The 21,522-nt window shown below is 32.7% G+C and overlaps 1 protein-coding gene across 3 annotated transcripts in view; it reads right to left on the bottom strand.

Moving 5' to 3' along the window:
• Positions 1–21,522, bottom strand: part of SCFD1 (sec1 family domain containing 1) — an 87,531-nt gene that overhangs the window by 27,109 nt on the left and 38,900 nt on the right. For all 3 annotated transcript variants that reach the window (XM_006906855.3, XM_015585545.2, XM_015585546.1), the window contains 3 exons: positions 6,527–6,623; positions 2,673–2,743; positions 958–1,037 (listed from right to left, as the gene is read on the bottom strand). In XM_006906855.3, coding sequence (XP_006906917.1) covers positions 958–1,037; positions 2,673–2,743; positions 6,527–6,623 — 248 coding nt within the window. The remainder of the gene's footprint in view (positions 1–957; positions 1,038–2,672; positions 2,744–6,526; positions 6,624–21,522) is intronic.

Raw genomic sequence — 21,522 nt, 5'->3', positions numbered from 1 at the left:
TAATTAAAACACAGTGACATATGCCACCCAGTCAAATGTGGACGTGTATATATTAAAAAAATTAGAAAAGACAGTTTTCAGTTTCTCTTTTTAAAGGTTTGTGGAATTTTTTTTTTTAATGATAAGAACACTGTCAAATAAAAGAAAATTTGATAAAAACAAAAGTAAAGATAATAAAAAAACCACACATAAACTCACAACTCAGAAATAACCACTGTTAACAACTTGGCATATTTCTCTAGCTATGCCTAGTTTTTGAAATAGCATATTCAATCTTGTAGTCTTAAAACAATTATTTTAAGAACTATTTTGAAGGTAATATTTGTAGAAAATTTGGAAAATAAAGGTAAGTATTCAAAAAGAAAAATTCTATCAAAGTTAGTCACTGTTAACATTTAGGTGTACAGCATTTACACACACAGATGAAGAGATAAGAGGGATCATAGTGTAAAAAATGTCATCTAAGTTTTGGCTCGAATATCACCTATCCATAGACTTTCCTTATCTCAACAAATTTAACTACCAACTCCAAGTTAAGACATTATCACTTAGTTTTATTTGCTTTATATCAGTTAATACAGTTTAACATCATTCTGCTCATTTGTTAGCTTATTTGCTGATTTACTGTTCCCACAACATGAATGGAAATTCAATGAGAGTAGGGGCCTTCCATAGCATGTTTAATGTTTTTGAGACTTTTGAACCAAAACTTCACTCTTTGACTTTCTCAACTTATCAGAAGAAAATATAAACATGTCTAGGAAAGAAAGTCATCACTATTTTATGTAATTTTAAGTTGTGGATAGGATGGGCCAGATAAGAATATTTATATCATTAAATAAAGAAAAATACCAAGGCACTGTTCAATTTTCTTAGTAACATTCCCATTTTCTTGGAAACTCAACTTCCATTGCACTCTCTTAAATGATAAAAATAACACAAAAAAATAAAACTTACTTCCACTGTTTGATATATTGTAAAGGATTAAGGTCGCATCCTGCATCAGTTAAAGCTTTTTTGTATTGCTCCAAATCGGCCTGAAATAAGCAAACAATGACATGACACAAAGTTTTACTTTCATTAAAGAGAAGACTGTTTTGTTGTCATATGATTATTTGAAAAGTTAGACCAAAGGCATGAGTTTAAATTTGAGGCACCCAAGTAGAGTTGTATCTTAAGTAAGTATCCACGTGAGCACCTGAGACAAAAATCACATATAATAAAAATTACCTTTGATAGGCTCCCAAATCACCTATAAAGCACAGTATTTTGTCATTCATCAGTAAGTCAAACAGAGTCAGTTTTTTCTCTACTGTTGAAACAGACTGCCTTTCCTTGGGATAAGCCTTAGATGAATGATGTGGCTTGACCAAGAGTATTTCAAAACAATAAACCCAAAGGGAATGACACTGACTGACGGGAACTGCAGATTCAGGTTTCCCGTCACATAGTCATTCTAGAGGTCCAAATTCATTAACTGAGAAGGAGGTGTCTTACACTTTTTAAATAGCTGTTTTCTCTTTCTTGTTCTTTTTAGTCCCTGATGAGCAAGTCTAGTTTAAATTGTGTAATTTATAAGAGCCTATCATAGTAGTCCATTATAAAATTTTATAAGAGAAACTTTTAAGCTAAACTTCAACTAGAAATGTTTACTACTTTGCATTTTTAGAGCCTATTAATCTGACATCAGTAGTCATAATTTGCTTCAAGCCTCTTAACAATCACTTAAACTTATGAAAAGACATAATCCTTACCCAAAATAAATAAAAATAAAATAATGTGGTTAACTTTAAAAAATTCTGAATTAAGTTTTAAAATCATACATTCTTCAGTAAATAGGCTATTAGAATCCCCTAAAATACAGGTATGTCCCCATTAATGACAGAGATATTTCAAAAAAGAAAACTATACTTTCTTACTGAATTAAAATAAAGGCTAAAAGATGTATTCCTAGGATAAAGCCAAATTAGCCTAAAGTAAACATGGGTTTAGTTTGCTCCGTTAACACACCAAAAATTTTTGACCAAAAGAAATGCCGATTATAATGGATATTAAAAAAATAAATGCTACCAGCAAAGGAAGAGTTTACAATAGTCATATCATTCCAGATGTCATCTCCAAAATTCTTATGATTATTGCTTATCCAGTAAAATCGTACTGAGTTAACAGGTCTCTAACCTAGCAACAAGACTGACACCAATATCACTGTTTCCTTAACAGTAAGTTAATTACCTATACATTAAATTTTTTTTTCCTCAAAAGCAAATGATGGCTCATTATAAAAAACAGAATTACCCACAATCCATGCTTTTAGTGAGAAAAAATAATCTAGCAGGAAAATTGGTCATTTTCCAATCATTCTTACAAATGTATTCTGATATAAAAGTGGTTATTTTGTTGCAATATGAAATATCTCAACTTCATTTTTATATGAATCTTATCACAATCTAAAGTTTAATCTTACTAAATTACAATATTTACAGAACTTTCTGCAACATTGGATATTTTCTCTCAAGTGACTCCTCTATATTCTGTAATGGACGTCAAATTCAAATTGTTTTCCTTTTAAAGAAAGGAATGAAGTAGTTATTTGGCCATAGTGATGTTTACTTCATTTTAGAAACAAACAGTTGTTTCTACTTCTTCTCAACAACTGAATACAGAGGACATACCTCAGAAGGTGCTTGCTGTGCGCTTATGTAATAGATAAGAAACAGCCTCATTTTATCTTCTGGAGTTCCTGCTACGTAGGGGAAAACAGAGTATTAAAAAAAAATACTCTTCAAAATTCTGGTAGAATTTAATCAACACAAGTATATAAAAATTCAAGGCATACATAAATGTGAGTAGACAAAATATGGTCCTTGATTTAGCTCATTTAAGGTTACAGGCACTATCATTATAACCATGTAAAACATAGATATGAAAAGATGAACTGCTCTGGGATGAAAAGAATGGGATATGGAAGTATCTCCATTCTCTCTTCCAAACTGTATATAATGTTGAGATTTACCTTTTAGATATAAACTCAAAAAGGAAGAAAGGTATAGGTAGGTGATCATACAATTCTAAAACAGGATACTATTGAGGTGGGAAGGAGATGTTAGTAGTAATAATTATGTAAGCACAACTGGTATCAAAATGGGACTGTCCTGGGAAATTGGCTGCATGGTTACCCCAGGGATTAGGGTATGAAACCTTTCTGGCTAAAATCACCTAACTGAGCCTAAGGTCAAACTTCACAAATTGGGGTCACTAGATAAACATGTTTCCTCTTTCTGAAGGGTATTATATTACTTACATAAGGTCTGGAAAAACAATACATTCATATTAAAATAAACATTGCTGTACTATGCAAAAATATATTTGCCTGAAATTTTAAGATAAAACATAAGATTTCAAAGAAATTTCTTGCTTGTAGTGGGTGCTTCAAGCTACTACTCCTATTACCCAAAGCCCAAAACTGTCCAGAGAAACTCATTTATTCTTCCCTCTGCTAGTGGGCGTATCTGGTGCACAGTGATAAAGGTTATAGGTAATTGGTCATAAGTTAACACAGTTTCACTACTCAACAAATAATATGCACTCTCACTTCAAGTGTGTCCTAATACTCAAGAACTTGAATTGTTATACTTTATTATAGAATAAAAACTAGTTTTTCAAAAAACATGACTGATGAACCACTGATTTTTTAAATATGGCTTAGAATCCAGACACTCATTCTCAAATTATCCTTACTCTCTATATATGACGAAGATCAATAATCAGTTTTCCAAAGTTCTCATGTTTGCAAATAAATATCGTATCTTGGACATTCTGAATATTAGGTTATGAGATTCAAGGTCTTGTTTAAATCCTAGGAGAAAGCTAATATTTTTGTTTTTTGCAGGTAATTAGGCTGGTTGGGTTCAGGCCAAAGTTCCTAGCATCTTTCCTGTGTGTTGTGGTTCCATTACAGATTCTATTTTCAAAAGTTTTGCAGTGCTACTGGGATCTATCTTGCTACCCGGTGGCCAATATGGGAACTGGGAGGTCATCTAGCTCTTTACTTTTCAGTCTTTGGAATGTTGTTTAGGATCACATTCACGTATGTGCAGTTCAGGAGTGAGCCCAGGAATTCATAAACAACTGTATGGGGTTGCTGTCCTGAGCTCCTTCCTCTCTGCAATCTCCCTGACACTTCCAGTTCCCTTAGCCCTCCCCTTTTTGGTTCTCCAGCCAAAATGCTTTGGCTTTAGTTACTCTGCTCCATTGTGCATTTCCTGCAACTCTGGCTAAGCAGCTAGAAGAAAAAGAGAAAGGGGCTTGCTCCAGCCTCTTGGGACCATGGCTCCTAAGACAGGAGAGGTTCTCCTTCCTCAGAGTTTAAGGGGCTTGTGGGTCTCTGCTGTTGCTTTTAATATCCTTGGCATCTAGCATAGCCTTTTCTAATACTAGGCACTTATTCTGCTTAGAGAAGGAACAGTTCTCACCTTTCTTCAAGGAGAAACATATTTTATAGTTGCTATAGTGTTGATAAATGCCCCAAACCTCTGCTAAGGATTTAAAGAGTCATATGATGGCAAGGATTATAGAATACCCTCATGCTTACAATGACAGCAACCACAGGGGAACCAAATGGAAATTGTAAAAATGTATCCTTTACAACTGCCAGTACTCTAGAGCCTGCAAATATAGCCTGGGTTCTCTTATAACACCTAAGTTTCTACTATAACTGCTCTCTCTTTTAAAGTCAGAGTTTCTAGGCTTCTTTTATACTTTCTCTCCCTACCTCAGCCCTAGAATCACCCACTTCTCCAATGAATCTTAATGTAAAATGTTATTTATAAGCTAAAATCTTTACTATTAGGGTATTGTTGCTCCCAGATGTACACACACACACACACATACATATCTATATTTACTTCTCTGACAAATATAGAGTGAAACACTAAGTCCAACCCAGTACCTCCAATTCCAATCCAACATTACTGGGATCATTCTAGTTTTCTCCCTTTCCATATTTATAACTTCCTTCTCTGACAATGAGAAACCTGGACCTCTTTATATTATCTGATCTATTTACTAATTTAACCAGTCTTCTGTATGGAACAAATATCCTATTTCTGCTGCCATCTCCTTGCCTGCATGGAAGCTTCCTCACTCCATTTGGGTTGTGATTCCCTGCAATGGACCCACCCATATGCCTGGCCATAGTTCTTACCCCATCTGAGCTGATGCTAGGTTGCTCCTATGCAGCAACCCGTTAGAGCTCTTACACTCTGCTGGATTGCTTCCACATGTGGACACTGTTCACTTCACTTAGACTTCAAACACCTCATGCTAGATCACTAATCCTCCCACTACTCCATGTGTAGATGCCCTTCTCGTTCTTCTCAGGTTCCAACATCTTGTTCTGGGCTAAAGTGACGCCAGACTTCCATTTTGCATAAATGCCTACTTTGCTCTGCATTACTTAACATCTTTAAAAATAGTTTGAGAAAGTAAACAGAAAGGAAGAAAAAAAGATTGTTTGCCTTTTTATCAACGCACGTATTTGCTTTAACATTACTCAAAAGTTATTGTAAATAACAAGGAATAGCTCCGAAGTAATGGACTTATATATATTCTGCACTGTAAAGTGCAAATACCTTCGAAATGTTATATTCTCACTACAAACCTAACTTTTTAAAAGCGTGAGCAATACTTACGGCTTCTTAGAAGGTTTTATGAATAGAACCTTTAATTACAAACTGGACATTTTTTATTACTTGCCAATTTGAAATAAAGTCTAAAACTCATACCAGAGCTCAGACTCACAAACCATCATCATTCAGGTGAATAGCTTGTGTGAAAAATATAAGATGAATAGAGCTTATATGCTTTATATTCATTTTGGCAAAGAGGTGAGATTGGAATTGAAAACTACTTTGAAATGATCAATAAATCTCTCAAATTTAGAGATTTTTAGAGGCTAAAATTCTATTTAGGTCTCACAATCATTATAATTGAAAACAGTAATTAGATTACACTTTCCAAGTACAAATAGTTTTAAGAAAATCTAACATACAAATATTTAGATAAATGTAAAATATAAAGGAATCGACCAAAGAAAGTTTCTTCAAAAGTGAATTCTCTAAATATTTAAAATAGAATTTAGTTTTAGATACATCTTTTTAGGAAATTCTTTAGGGTTAAACCAAAATAATTAGAAAGAGTATCATTTAGAGACACCTGCTTTGAATGTTATACCTTCAAATCTTCCTGGAACCAGCAGAAATTGAGCTTCAGATGTATCACTTTAAATTAATGAATATAAAAAGTGCTTAAACATCATCAAAGTTCAGTGAAATAAAATACAAATCATTTTCTCACTTTATAAACTACTATGCTACAAACTTCTCAACAGAAAATAGTTCGTTTAATTATCTCATTATTAGCACAGATTGCCAGAAAAACAACAATTCTATTCAGATTTCACTCAAATTGAAAATGCTGGATTCATCAGATGTGAAACTTACATTAACTTCAAATTCATGATACATACCATCAGGATCTGATATTATATCTAGAAGAGATTTATCCAGAGTAGTTTTGCTCATTATTTTTTCTTCATATTCAAAATATACATCTAGTTTTCTTGCCTGTATCAAAATAAATATTAAATACTTCAATCAATAAAAACATACTAAGGGCCTCTCAACTTACAAGTTTTTATTTTCTATGATCGATTTAAAAAACAAAGGTTCATTTTCTAACAGAATTTAAAGTTTCTTATTTAGATCATGCACTTAATGTAAAAAATAGACTATTTTGTTTACCATATTTGACTTAAAACTCAAAATTAATTCTATATGTCATATTTATATTAGTAAAGATAAAAATCATACAAATCTCAATTACTATATGAATTAGTAACTAGCCCACAAATAGTATTCTAGTCCACAAATAGTATTCTAGTTCATGCAAATTAATGGTCATGTTATAGTTATTTTTTTTAGGGTACAAATCTACATATTTTCACATTAATTGGACAGAAAGTTACCCTAATTAAATTATTATCAATGGTTTTTAAATAAAACTTTTTCCTCATTAATATTCTCGCTTAATACTTTGAAGTTTTAGATAATGGAAAAGTAGTCAAATAGCTTTTCTGTATGATACCTTTTCTAATTTAAAATTTGTTGATTAAAATTATCCAAATGAAATTAACACATTAGGATCCTCCAAAGTAATTAAAAATTGTCATTACCAAATATCTATTGAATTGTACTTCAGATAATACAAAAGAGAGAAAAGAATATGCTTTCTATTGAAGGTATTAACCTAAGAGAGAATAGAAACCATTTATGAAATAAATTACAATACTCAGAGATACCAATAAAGAACCAAAGTATAAATATAGAACATAAATAAATATATTAAGCTAAGGTGACAGAATGAAATAGTTCATCAATTGTAGAGGAGGACTGATGAATTTTGAGTCGAGCTCTGAAAGTGATTTGGCAACATGGAGAGTTCATGTCAGTTAAAGGGTTCATAACAAGACATAATTGGACTGCATAAAACTGGATGGTAGGCCAAGGGGTGATTTCATATGTGAGACAAAAAGAAATCAGTCAGAGGTGCTCAATCCCAACCACCTCAAGAGGCACACAAGACCACAGTTTTAAATAGATAAAATATTCAGTTGAAAAATCCAAACATAAAAAGGTATACATTGAGACCTGTCCTCATCCCTGTTGGTTTCCACCTCATTTCCATCTATTCTTATGGGTGTTTACTTTATTCCTTCCACAGTTTTTCAGTTTCTTTAAGCAAATAAAGTCTATTTTCTAATATTCCTCCATTTTCTGACACAAAAGATAATATACTCTATTCTTCTGTCCCTTGCCTTCACTCAATGATATATTCTACAGTAGTACATGAAGAATTTCCTTATCAATGAGCTCTTGATAAGATTAAATTAACTTTACAAGAGTTTTCCTTTTTATAAACTCTTTGGCCCTTCATCTTCTTTGGACTCCATTATAGGAGCTGTTTCAGCTACTGAATACCAAAACAGATGAGGTAAAGTCCGAGGAATGAAAAAATATAATATTAAAAATGGATGAAAGAAAGAGAAGAGAGATCCTAGTTAGGAGACCCGGGTAGTGGCTGTGGGAATGGAAAAGAAGAGACAAATATTTAATAATTAACATGAGAATAGATATGGAAAGCAAAGTAGTAAAGTCAAAGATAACTCCTGGGGAGCTAGGAAGCTGGCAGTACTGAACTATGTTGATGTGAATATTAGATTCAGAAAGGCTAATTATCCGTAGATTGAAGCCAGAAATGGACGGGGTGGTTTGGGGAGGAGGATGTGATAAAATAAGACACTGACTTTCAGGCCCTCACAATCTGTTCCAGCCAACTTTTTCTGTTTTACCACAATACACTAGGATCAATTCCCTTTAGTCACATCAAATAACGCATTATGTAATGACTTTATATTAAATGTGTGTATTCTTTTAACCCGCTACGCTTAGGCTTCAGGATTCTTAGCTTTTTTACGATATATTCCTCCTCCATCACCTGCCCAGTGAATCCTACTCATTTTCAAGGACTAGTTTCTTTGCAACTCTTTCTTCAATCTCTGTTCTTTCCCCTTCTTGCCCACTCCCTCTTCTTATCCTTGGCTGAACTTATTACTCTCTTAAATGTGTACCAACAGCACTTTACACACTTCTCCATAATAACTATGATCATACTATATTACTCTCTTTTGTTTCTATGCTACCCTTCTAAAAGTATAAACTCCTTAGAGTGTGTCTAATGAAATGTTTAACTCTAAGAGTCTAATTAATGTAGCACCTGGCTCACAACAGGTACTTGAGAAAATATTTGTTTAATTTCTAAGCTAAGAGCAGGACATATACAGATCAAGTAGTCATCTTTGAAAGTCATGGAAGTAGACTAATGAACTTCTAGAAGTAAAAAAATTTAAAAAAACAAGTCTTCAGTGATTTAATAAAGTACACTGCCATAATGGAATCTAATGTCTGTACCTACGTAAATCAGTGAAGAAACATGGTTCACTGATCTATGTAGCTATAAACATAGATTCATTTTGTTCTTCTTGATGTATTTACTTACACTTTAACTTCTAAGAAGCAATGGAAACAAAATCCAAAAGCAACTTAGTTTGATCGCTAATGGGCAGAGAGTTTCTTTTGGAAATGGTGAAAATGTAATAAAATTACATTATGGTTGTGGTTGCACAACTCTTGTGAATATATTAAAAAACAATGAATTGTGCATTTTAAATAAGTGATTATATGGTATGTGAATTATACTTCAATAAAGCAGTTAAGTAAAAGTAATTTAGCGTTTCAATATATTGATTGGGAGGGAGTCCCATGAAGGAAGGAAAGGAGTAGAGATTTTCTAACCTGCCTAAGAGAATTAGTATCTGCTCAGTGTCTATTATGGACAAGGAACTTTACTTACAGCTATGGCTTTCGAATGTTTTTAAACAGAGAAACTGTTTAAAACAGAGGACCCTCATTCTCAAACCAAATCTTCTGCAGAAGCCTAAACATAAAATAGATACAAGTGACCCATTAAATGTCTCTATAGAGCTCTAGGGTACCAGAGAACAGTGTTTAAAAACTACTAATTTAGATATTATCTCATTTTAATTTTCCAAATAACACTATGAGCCAAAAATTATTAGTCACATTTTAAAGATGAAGAAACAGACACAGAGAAAAATATTATTATTCAAGGTTACCAGAGAGGAAGTAGTAGAGAGTTGAGACTCAAATCCAAGTCAGACTCCAATGCACACCACAGATAAAGAGTAGGGAAAATTATATTTTCCTCAAGTACAATTTATTGCTTCCTTCGTATATGCTTTATGAAAGAAAGTATATTTGTCAATTAGTACATATTTGGTTTTTGTTGGTAATACACATAATTTATGTATATGTGGCAAAAGGTTATTTGGCTAGAGGTATAATATCTATAGGTCCTTTCTCAATTTCTTGAAATAAGGGATAATACTCAAAGCAATTTCTATAATCACAAAGATTATTTTAATATGAATTCAAAGAAGAAAACAATTTGGATAACAAGAGTTATATGGAAAACAGACAAATTAAAAATATAAAACAAAATAACAAGGTCAAGATAAACAGATTTTTGGTAGCTTCAATAAATATTAAGAATAAATGAGTAAGAAGGGAATTTTATAGAAAACCAAAGGACTATACATGGAACAGAAATTATACCTAGTGAACATAAATTCTGAGAGTCATGAAGGAATTTCTCAAAATTCCTTTAGAAGGGCTAAGAGAAGAATCTAATTTTTTTAAAAAGTCTAGTGTTTTTCTCCAAATTTCAGAGTTATCAGTGGACAATCAGGCTGATGTTTTTTCACTTTTCAGTACACTGACTCAACATTTGTTAAATTAACATCTCCCACACACACACACACGCGCGCGCGCACATGTACACAGCCTTTTTTGACTGGTGACAGCCTACTGGGTTTGGAAAGAAAAGAAAGGGTGCTCTTAATAACCAGCTTGTCCCTTCCCTTACAATAAGGAAAAACTCTTAAGAGTCATCTGGGATCTATAAGTACAGCTGACCTTTGAACAGGGGTTTAAACCGTGAGAGTCCACCTATACGCAGAGTATTTTAATAAATATACAGTTGGCCCCCATATCACTGGGGTTTTCTGTCTGTGGATTCAACCAACCAGATTGAAAACGGTATTTGCAATTTTGAGTGGGGGGTGGATGGCGCCCCTAACCCTCGTGTTGTTCAAGGGTCAACTGTAGTACACATAATTTGCCTTTTGAAAATCATCTAAAACATCTGTCATGTGGCCCATACTGGAGATGAAACGAATTCCCTTTTCCTTCCAACAACTGAGAGGTATGTCTTCTTCCTCTTTACTGTTCCTCTTTCCATTCTAGCTACAGACGCCACCATTCTGGGACTCACTGCTAACTAAAATTCTCATTTCTCACTTCAATGACTGGTTGATGACAAAGTCTATATTGGTGTTCCTTGGCCTTCCCTCTTTTCTAAGCCCCGATTTTTACCCAACGCACTAGTCAGCGGTCAAAGTAAAAAAAAAAAGAGAGCTATACTTCCTTTTACTGTTAATAATCCAAATATCCTCTCCCCCTACTTCTCACAGGAAGAAGGGGATGATGGTAAACCCTTCTGTTGCAACATAACATTAGGAATATTCCATATTATGAATTTAAATAGTTTGTAGGAGACCTATCACATAATATCTACAGGAAAGTAGATCCTAAGCTAAAATGAACTTAGAATTATACCATTAAGATATACCCCATACCTAGTTGAAGATCATTTACACCCTAGCGTTTCTTGTCATTTCTTCTTATGTTTACTTATCATTTGTCAGGGCTCTATATGGATATTACATCCTCCAGGTGCACAGCACCTGTATGCTGTATCATAATAGTCTGTGTATATGTCACTAGAGAATAAATTTGTAACTACTTTTTCATTATTGTATGCCTTGTGCCTTGCAAGATGAATGGAATTCTCAAAAATTCAGGTGCTTTTTATTAATAAATGAAATAGCACATTAATATATTTTCAGTTATTTTGATGTATATTTTGTTGCATTTCAAACTGATGGGTTTGAATGGGTGTGCCAACATGAAAAATTATGTTGCAAAAAAACCAGATGATCCATGAAATTATATTTGGAGGTGCTCTATAACACAGGTGGCTGGAAATATTTACTTTGGGGCACTTGCCCATATGTCGGCATGACTTAGAAATCCTGAATAAAATTCATTCTTATACCTCTTCCTACTTCTGTACAGAGGTGGGACAGTGTACTGGTATGGAACCTGGTTAAGATCTTCAATTTCTACCAAAGGCATCAACCTCACTACTTGGATATCTTATTTCTAAACATATGCATTTTTCTCTCAACCAAAACCAGTGAAATTCTGGCATCGCTTTGAATCACCATATCAGAACAGAATCAGAATGCGTAACTTCAACTTCTCTGTTATCTAATTCCTTATCAAAAGCCCAGTTTTAAAAAAGTGGTAATATATTAAAGAATGTGCAATTCTTTAATTCTAGATACTAAAAGGCTATAAACTTAGATCTTTCTACCCTGATAACTTCATTTAATTACATTTCTTCATTATTGTTATATTTTGGCTTTCATTAAAGTTGCCATACCAAATCCATGATTGTAACTGATATTAAAATACTGCATCATCACATCACTCATTTTACTCTAGATAATGCCTGACATAGGCAATGCTAAGGAACACTTTGCTTAGAGTAAAAAACTGAAATTCTCCTTTTTGATAAGAAGTTTATTTTTAAACTTAATTGCCTCTTACTTTTTATCTTGGTTTTCAGAAATTTCCAAGCCAAATTTGAGAATTGCCATTATAACTATATAGCAACTATTCTGTTTCTTTTTCATTATTGTTGTCATATGTGCTATTTATTGAAAGCTGCCTTAAATCTATTTTAGAATAAGGAAACAACTCTAATTTATAAATTATCATATCTATTGACTCCTACTAAAAATACTTAAATTCTGACTACAATGATCTATGTAATAAAAATTTTAAATGTACACGAAGTGGTCTTTATAGATGACAAGTGTTAAAAATACAAACATTAGCAACTTTATTATAATGAAATACCAAAAAACTGCTTTATCTATATATTTCTGAAAAAAATAGAGATTTACATGACACTTGTAAACAATTATAAGTTTTATTTTACTAGGACATTTAGTTTTAATTTATACTACCAATATGTTGAACTCTTAAAAAGATACACCAAGGAAAAGAGAAAATTAAATTCAAAGTAAGCAGAAGAATAAAAATCAGAGCAGAAATCAATGAAATAAGCAGAAATCAATGAAATTAAAAACAAGAAATAGAGAAAAATCACTGGAACCAAAAGCTGATCTTGGAAAAGATCGATAAAACTGACAAATCTCTAGCCAGGTTAACTCAGAAAAAGGGAGAGGGAACACAAACAACTAACATCAGAAATGAAAGAGGGGCCATCAACTGAGTCCATGACATAAACCAATTCCTTGAAAGACACAATCTACCTAAACTCACTAAAGGAGAAACATAATTAAGTTGGCCTATATCTATTAAAGAAATTGACCAATAATTAATAACCTTCCCAAACAGAAAGCATCAGGTCTAGATGGGTTCACTAGTGAATTCTATCAAACATTTAAGGATGGAATTATACTAATTCTCTATGTCTTCCAGAAAATAGAATGCAAATGAAAAACTGGATGCTCACCTGTTAATTATGGAAACAAGGCAAGGATGCCCCCTCTCACACTCCTATTCAACATTATACTGGAAGCCCTAATACAATAAACATAAAATAAAAGGATATGCATTGGGAAGGAAGAAATAAAACTGTCTTTGTTTGCAGATGACATGACTGTCAATGTAGAAAATGCTAAAGAAACAACACAAAATTTCTGGAATAAGCGACTGTAGTAAGGTTTCAAGATACAAGATTAATACACAAAAGTCAAAGCCTACATGAGGAAAAAGGCAACGATGTCTCTTCACACTCCTTGTCAACATCATAGTGGAGGCCTTAACAAATGCAGTAAGACAAGAAAACAAACGGAATACAGCATGGGAAAAAAATAATACTGTCTTTGTTCACAGATGACATGTCTATATGGAAAACCCCAAACAAACTACGAAAAACTAATAACTAATTACAGCAAGGTTGCAGGATGCAAGGTTAATATATAAAAGTCAATTGCTTTCCAATACCTATGAACAATTAAAATTTGAAATTAAAAGAGCAATACTATTTCTATTAGTATTCAAAACATAAATAAGTGAAATAGTTATTAATCTAATGAAATATATACAAGATCTATATGAGAAAAACTATAGAATGCTGATGAAAGAAATCAAAGAATAACTAATTAAATGGAGAGATATTCCATGTTTATGAATAGGAAGACTCAAAATTGTCAAGATGTCCGTTCTCAATTTGATCTACAGATTCAATCCCAATCAAAATTCCAGCAAGTCATTTTGTAGATACTGACGAATTAACTCTAAGGTTTATATGAAAACATGTAACACCCAAAAGAGCCAATGTAATATTCAAGGACAAGGGTCCCCAACCCTTTTGGCACCAGGGACCAGTGCTTCTATGAGAATCTAACGCCTGATGATCTGAGACCACGATGCTAGCACTGGGGTGTGGCTGCAAATACACATGAAACTTTGCTTGCTAGCCTGCTGCTTACCTCCTGCTGTGTGGCTTGTTTCCTAATAGGGGTTTAGGGATCCCTGTTCAAAGAGGAAAAAAAAAATGGAGGACTGACAATACCTGATTTTTAAGACTTACAATAAAGCTACAGTAATTAAGATTGTGTACTGGCCAAAAAGTAGACAAATATATCAACGGAACAAAAAAGAGTGGAGAAATAGACGCACACAAAGTCAAAAGATCTCTGACAGAAAAGCAAATGCAATTCAATGGAAAAAGACAGTCTTTTCAAAAAATTGTGCTAGAACAGCTGGACATCTACATGCAAAAAAATGAATCTACACACAGACAACTTTCACATGTATTAACTAAAAATGGACGACAGACCTAAATGTAAAATGCAAAACTATAAAACTCTTGGGGGATAACTCATGAGAAAATTTAGATGACCTTGGGCATATTGATGACTTTTTAGATACAACACCAAAGGCACAATCCATGAAAAAAATAATCAATGAGCTGGACTTAATTAAAAGCTTCTGTTCTTTGAAAGACATTGTCAAGAGAATGAGAAGACAAGCTATAGACTGTGAGAAAATATTTGTAAAAGACATATCCTTTAATGGATTTAAATGGATTTAAATCCATTAAAGGATATGTCTTTTGTATTTCCAAAAAATACAAAGAACTTTTAAAACTCAACAAAAAGAAAACAGGTAACCCAATTAAAAAAATGGGCCAAAGACCTGAACGGACACCTCACCAAAGATACAGACGGCAAGTAGTATATGAAAAGATGCTCCACAGCATATGTCATTAGAGACCTGCAAATTAAAACAACAAGATATCTATACATACCTATTAGAATGGCTGAAATCCAATACTGACAAATGCCAGCAAGAACATGGAGCAACAGGAACTCTCATTTGTTGCTGGTGGGATTGCAATGATAACAGCCACTTTGGAAAACAGTTTGGTAGCTAGCAGTTTGTTACAAACCTAAACATACTGTTATATGATTCAGCAATCACCCTCTTTGGTATTTAGCCAACAGAGTTGAAAACTTACATCCACCCAAAACCTTCACATGAATGTCTATAGCACCTTTATTCATAACTGTCAAAAACTTGGAAGAAACCAACATGGAAGGATCTTAAGTGTATATTACTAAGTGAAAGAAGCCAATCTGAACAGGCTACACACTATATTATTCCAACTCTATGATATTCTCGAAGACAATATTGTGGAGACAGTAAAAAGATCAGTGGTTGTCAGCGATTTGGGGGCAAGGAAGAAGGGATGAATAGGTGGAACATAGGTGGTTTTTAGGGCAGTGAACTATTTTGTATAATACTGTAAAATGGTAACGAGTCTTTATACATTTGTCAAAACCCATTGAATGTATAACACAAAGAGTGAATCCTAGTGCAAACTATGAACTTTAGTAATAAGGTATTTATATTGGCTTATCAATTTTAACAAATGTACCACACTGATTCAAGATGTTAATAATAGGGGAATCTGGAGGTGAGTAGCTAAGGGAGTATAGGGAAATTCTCTGTACTTTTCATCTATTTTTCAGATGTAAAATGGCTTTAAAAAATAAAGCCTATTAAAAAAAATCGAAAAAAGGCATGTATATAATGGAAAACAAAAGAAAGGGTCGCATTTAATAAAGTATGTCTGCAAAATCTTGGGAAAATTTTTGTAGCTTTGAATAACAATCTTCCATTTTTACTTCTTCATGGGTAATATAAACTGACTCAAAATAATTTAGAGATTATTTTGCATGTGCTTCAAAATATATATACATACATACATATACATATACAGTCTAACATTTATAATAGAGTATATAATACATTTGTTTGTGTGTATTAGTGTTTGCTACCAGTCAGTATGTAACCCTAGTGTGAAATTTGATTATCAGTACTTCAACATAACTGACCTTTAAAAAAAATCCATTATTTTGAAAAGTGGGTGTTTAATGAAACTTAATTACAGTTGACTACTAAATTTTCATTTTCTATTTAAGCACTCATGAACAAAAAACACAAGACTATTTTTTAAATGAATGAAACGACAACAAAAAAAGATAAAATATTTTAATAAGACAATCAGGGGTCTGTACTTCCCTCTATTTTTTTGTTTAAATTACTTATGATCCTACAGTTGCTCCAAAGAGATTACAGAAGAGCAAAATAATTATCACTAAATTTTTGGTGGATACATTTCAAGGAATTACAATATGGCAGAGCATGAGACTTAAAAGTCAAAAGCCAAAGTTCAATTTCTGGCAGTTGGTCAATTATTCATTCAATACCTCTGAGATTCATTTTCCTCTGTAGAACGGAGGAAATTATCTATTATGTTAAATTATCTGACATAAAAAAGTTTGTTCTTTCCTTGAAAAGGAAAAAAAACCACATGTTCATATTCTTCAGCCTAGGATTATGATCTGTGGACACTATGTTTGATCGTAAAATATTTGTGAAGTATAAAGCACTCTATAAGGCACTGTAGTAAAGTGAATCTAATTTATATAGCATCTCAAAAGGCATGTTATTTTTAAAGTGCTCCAGCATTTGCATAACGATTACAGTGTAAATATTTTCACTAAGATTAAAGAAAGAACCAGCCACAGAACTGTACATTGTAGGTTATCAATAATTATATATTAAAGGGACAATGGCATTATCAGAAGGAGTCAGGTAAAAGAATGTGAAGCTCTTTAAGGCATTTCTTTAAATGAGACGTTCTTGGCTTCACTTGATAAACTGATTTGGACTGAAACTGAATAACAATGATAAATGGCATGGCAAAAAAACAAGACAAAATACAGAAAGTTCCAAGTCTGAGTTCCAACCCTGCCATTAACTAGGAAACATTTAACTTGTTTTGGAGCTAAGAGAGGGGTGTCTTGGTTCCTTCATTTATTAAACAAGAGTATTTCACAAAATATGTTCAGCAGAATGCTACTTCTTAGAGTTGGTTATAAGTATTACCTAAAAGTATGCCAAAGTCAAAAGAATTTGAGAAATACTGGTTAAGTTTTTTAAACACATGACTTCCAGACTATGTTACATATTACACTGCATTGTGAATCTCCAAGAGGAGAACACAGTAAATTATATTTTTAACCTTATTTGACCAAGAAAGAAACCTACTAATGTGTGGAATCTACTCAGAACTCTTCCAAGGTTCCTACTAGCTTGAAAGTCCTAAGTTCCATGGGAGGTTCATGAAGGACTCTGGAAAATGAAGGCCAAAGAACAGAGGAATTTTTTAAGGACTATGTTTGATTTTAGACTTTCTACTCTAATTTACATATCTGAATCTCATTATTCTCTATTTGGCTATTCTACGTGCTGTCATTGTAAGCAACTTTGAATTCTGTAGAACAAGTCAAGGTATAAACTGAGAAATGTATTAAAGAAATAAGGAATGCACCTATCCTCTCCTTTTATTTTAAACATTTTATTGTTCATGTCTGTTTGCTTCTACTCCCTGCATTTATCCTTTTGCATAGCCTATAAAGGAAAAATCTGTACAAATCTCCCAGGCTTACCTATTCACAAACTGTGTATCATCTTCTCTGTTTCTTGCTATTCTAGGTCACCTTAAACCTAAAGCCAAAAGTTCAAATTACTGACATTAATCTTTGGCTTTCTCGACGACTCAAACAAAAATCTTTTCTTTTAATCTATAAAAGATTTAAAATAAATGCACATTAAACCATTTGAAGTTTTCACTTTTATTGAAGTGACTGACATATAATACAGCATTTTAACAAATCTATGAACCTATGAAATCATGAGCACAATCCAGAGAGTGAACATATCATTCATTACCCAGAAGTTTCCTAGTTATAATGCTTCCCTTTTGGCCCTCCAACACTCTTTTTCCTATCCTAAGACAAGCACTGACTTACTTTCTGTCACTAAATTAGCTTCATGTTTACGAATTTTATGTAATCATAGATTATGTACTTTTTAAAAAATGTGGCTTCTTTTACTCTAATTATTTTGAGATTCATTACATTGTTATAATGTATCAAAAATATTTTCCTTTTTATTGCTGAATAGTATTCTGTTGTAAGGATATATCATGATTTGTTTATCCAATTCACCTGTTGATGAACATGGTGTTGTTTTCAGTTTTTGGCTATTACAAAGATGCTGCTATGAATGTTTGTGTACAATGAACATATGTTTTCATTTATCCTGGGTAGTGGTTTTTCATTGTGGTTTAGTATGCATTTTTCTAATGACTATGAATGTTTAAGTTATTTATTTTCTGTATATTTTTTCAGTCAAGTCTCTGGTTCAAATATTTTGGTCATTTTTTAAGTTGAGTTGTTTATTTTATTACTGGGTTTTGAGAAGTCTTTATTTCTTTGAATTTAACCTTTATGAATCTATTAAATGGGTCTTGCTATATGACAACATTTCATCTTCACAAAAGCATATGGCAGAGAAGTGAGAACATAGAGCTAGAGAATGGTAATTTCATACTTTTGGGGGGTGGGGGGGAGAAGTGGATGCAGTCTCCAAAAATTCACAATGTGTGGGAAGTTGAATGATATTCCTTATTCTAGGTATGACCAAAGACTACTCTCGAGAGCTCTCTCTGGTCATACCTGAAGTAAGGAAAACTTTTTCAAATTCTGATACTGACTAATCTTATTTGGGATAAGAAGAGGTAGGAGATGGTGATAGCTTATCTATTGAGGACTTCCTGCTACAGAATATATTTTTCCCCTGCTTTGAAGAAAAGACACCAAGGTCATAAGAACATTCTCTTAGTACATACACTGGAGAAGAGGTTGTTTAAAATAGATCAGTCAAAATCCAGCCAGAGAAATGTTCTGATTCCTAGCATAGTAAAATTTACTATACTAGGAATTTTTAAAAATTTACTGTGAGCAGAATAGTGATCAGTTAATCAAAGTCGGTTAATATAAATAATGGTAAAAAAGGATCTGTGTTGTGTATATGTTTTAAACATAGCCTTTTAACTTAAGACCTAAAATGTACAACTGTCTGTCAATCCTGATGAAGGTCTAAGAACTTTTCTTTGGGTACAAGGTTCAATGACTGAAATTTTTTTCTTTCTTGCATAAAGCATATCTTTATAAGGGATCACTTATGATTTCCAGTTTCAGTTGCTTTGAAGTAGAACAAAAAGATTTAAAGACATTTGCAAAGTAATTTTAATATTTTTTGAATTTTTTTGAAAGGGTTTTTTTTTTTTTTTTACTCCCTACAAATTTAAACAATTAAATCACCATCTTTATTGAGTCTTTCTGAGTTGTGTAACTTAGTTTTATAGAAACAATCTTCTTTTCCCACTCATAGGAGGGACTGTGGTTAAAAGCTAGCATTACTAGCAAGGTCTAAGCCTTGCTGAGTGTAGACCTAAGGCTATACATGTTTGCATAGTCAGATGTTATCTTTAGATCTAATTCAGTACCTCTTAACTTTCTCCACAAGAAGTAGCAGAACAAAAATGAGGATTCAGCATCAATGAAAACTTGATTCACAACAGCTTATTAACAGCTTGTTCTTTGCTGGCTACAAAAGGAAAGAGCATTCTGATGTTACAACTCTTTCTCTCAAGTGGGAGCAAGAGATGAAAGAGCACATAATGCCATTTCTACCTCTAGCATACTGTGACTTTTACTTTTCTTAGGTACCTGATGCTAAAGAGCACTGAATTCAGTTTGACTACGCAGGTGGAATAACAGTAATTAAAATAAATTAAAATTTTAGCTACAAATTATTAAGTAATCCCAGAAGCTATTCCCCAACAACCAGCAAGTGAGGAAAGCCATATTTGTATTAGAAATAAAAAAGTTGCTAAGGAAAAGGTTTAAAAGGTATGGATTACTCAAATAAAAATGAGAATTCAACAATTTACTCTTTAATCTATTAGACCAAAGTTAACTACCCAAGCCACTAAAATACTCAGAATACCTAAATAAACTTAAGTGATAACATTTGCTAAAGATGTTGCAAACTGGTGCGCTGTTTTTAACTTTCTACCAAAATATTAATTGCTGGATAACTGCCAAGACTTCTAAAGAAATTAATTTCTTCTAGGACTCCGTTTCAGAAAATGACCTATTGCAAAACTGCAATATAGACAATTATCAAGAGCAGTGTTCTGAGATCTCTGTATAAAAAGTCGTAATATCCTTGCTAATAAAAGTAAAAAAAATATTTACTGCTTACATGAATAAACGTTTACAAATAAGTGAAGCTCAGATGGTTAAATTCTGGTGACGAGTGCAAGAGATCATGGAGAAAAATACTTCTTTAACTAATAATAACATTATAACCAGAGGTAGATAGAAGAACTTAGGAATGGTATAAACATGACGCTTAAAAGTAAACATTATATAATTAGAAATTTAATAATTATGAAAAACTATGAGAAGAAATTTTATAACTAGAAATAATGAAGTTTATATGCTAGGGAAAAGGGAGAAGAACGACTTAAAAGAGATGGTCAACATTATAAGAGGACTTTTCACAGAAAATATTCCAATTTTTCTCAGTTAATAGAATTTCTTACATCAGGATAACAGAGTATGTGATTTATTAAATGGAACTAGAATTTATACATATATGCTGCTTTATCAATGATATTTAAAAACCTGATATTAACTGAGTTTCTTAGAACCCAATGAAGAATAGTGTATTCCATAATGACATTATTTTCTTTCTGCAAATGAATGTCCTTGATAGCACAGTTTCTTTAAATCAGAACCTATTAGGAAAGGGTGTCTTCCTTAAGTTACAGCAAAAACAACAACAACAACGAAAAACTTCCAAAATGTGTAGCTTTCATATAAAATCACTTAACACCTTGAATGACAAATTCATTTCTTAGCATAAGATATTTGCCAATTAGCCCTTGAAGAAACATCTTCTTTTATGAAGAGAGCGAAATGACCAAGTCTTAAAGCAGAACTTGTTTGGGTCAGGCATGGTGGCATATTAAAGTATTTCAGACAGATAGCCTCCATTAGCACAAAATTATTTGGAAAAACACATACAATCATTAGTGTAAAATTATAAATACCATAAAGAATTTAAGTACACTTTGCCTTAAAAAACACCATTTTTTTTTTTCACCAAGACAGCTATAACAGCTATTCTTTCATTTCCACATTTACTTCCAGAATTCACCACTCTCACATTCCTGTCCATTCTCCATTTAAAACATAAATCAGATCATGTCATTTATCTCCAATGACTTCTTATAATGTTG

Source organism: Pteropus alecto, unplaced genomic scaffold, assembly GCF_000325575.1.
Source record: "Pteropus alecto unplaced genomic scaffold, ASM32557v1 scaffold171, whole genome shotgun sequence".
Lineage (NCBI taxonomy): Eukaryota > Metazoa > Chordata > Mammalia > Chiroptera > Pteropodidae > Pteropus > Pteropus alecto.
The sequence above is the reverse complement of the archived record's forward strand: the minus strand, read 5'-3'. Positions and strand labels throughout refer to the sequence as shown.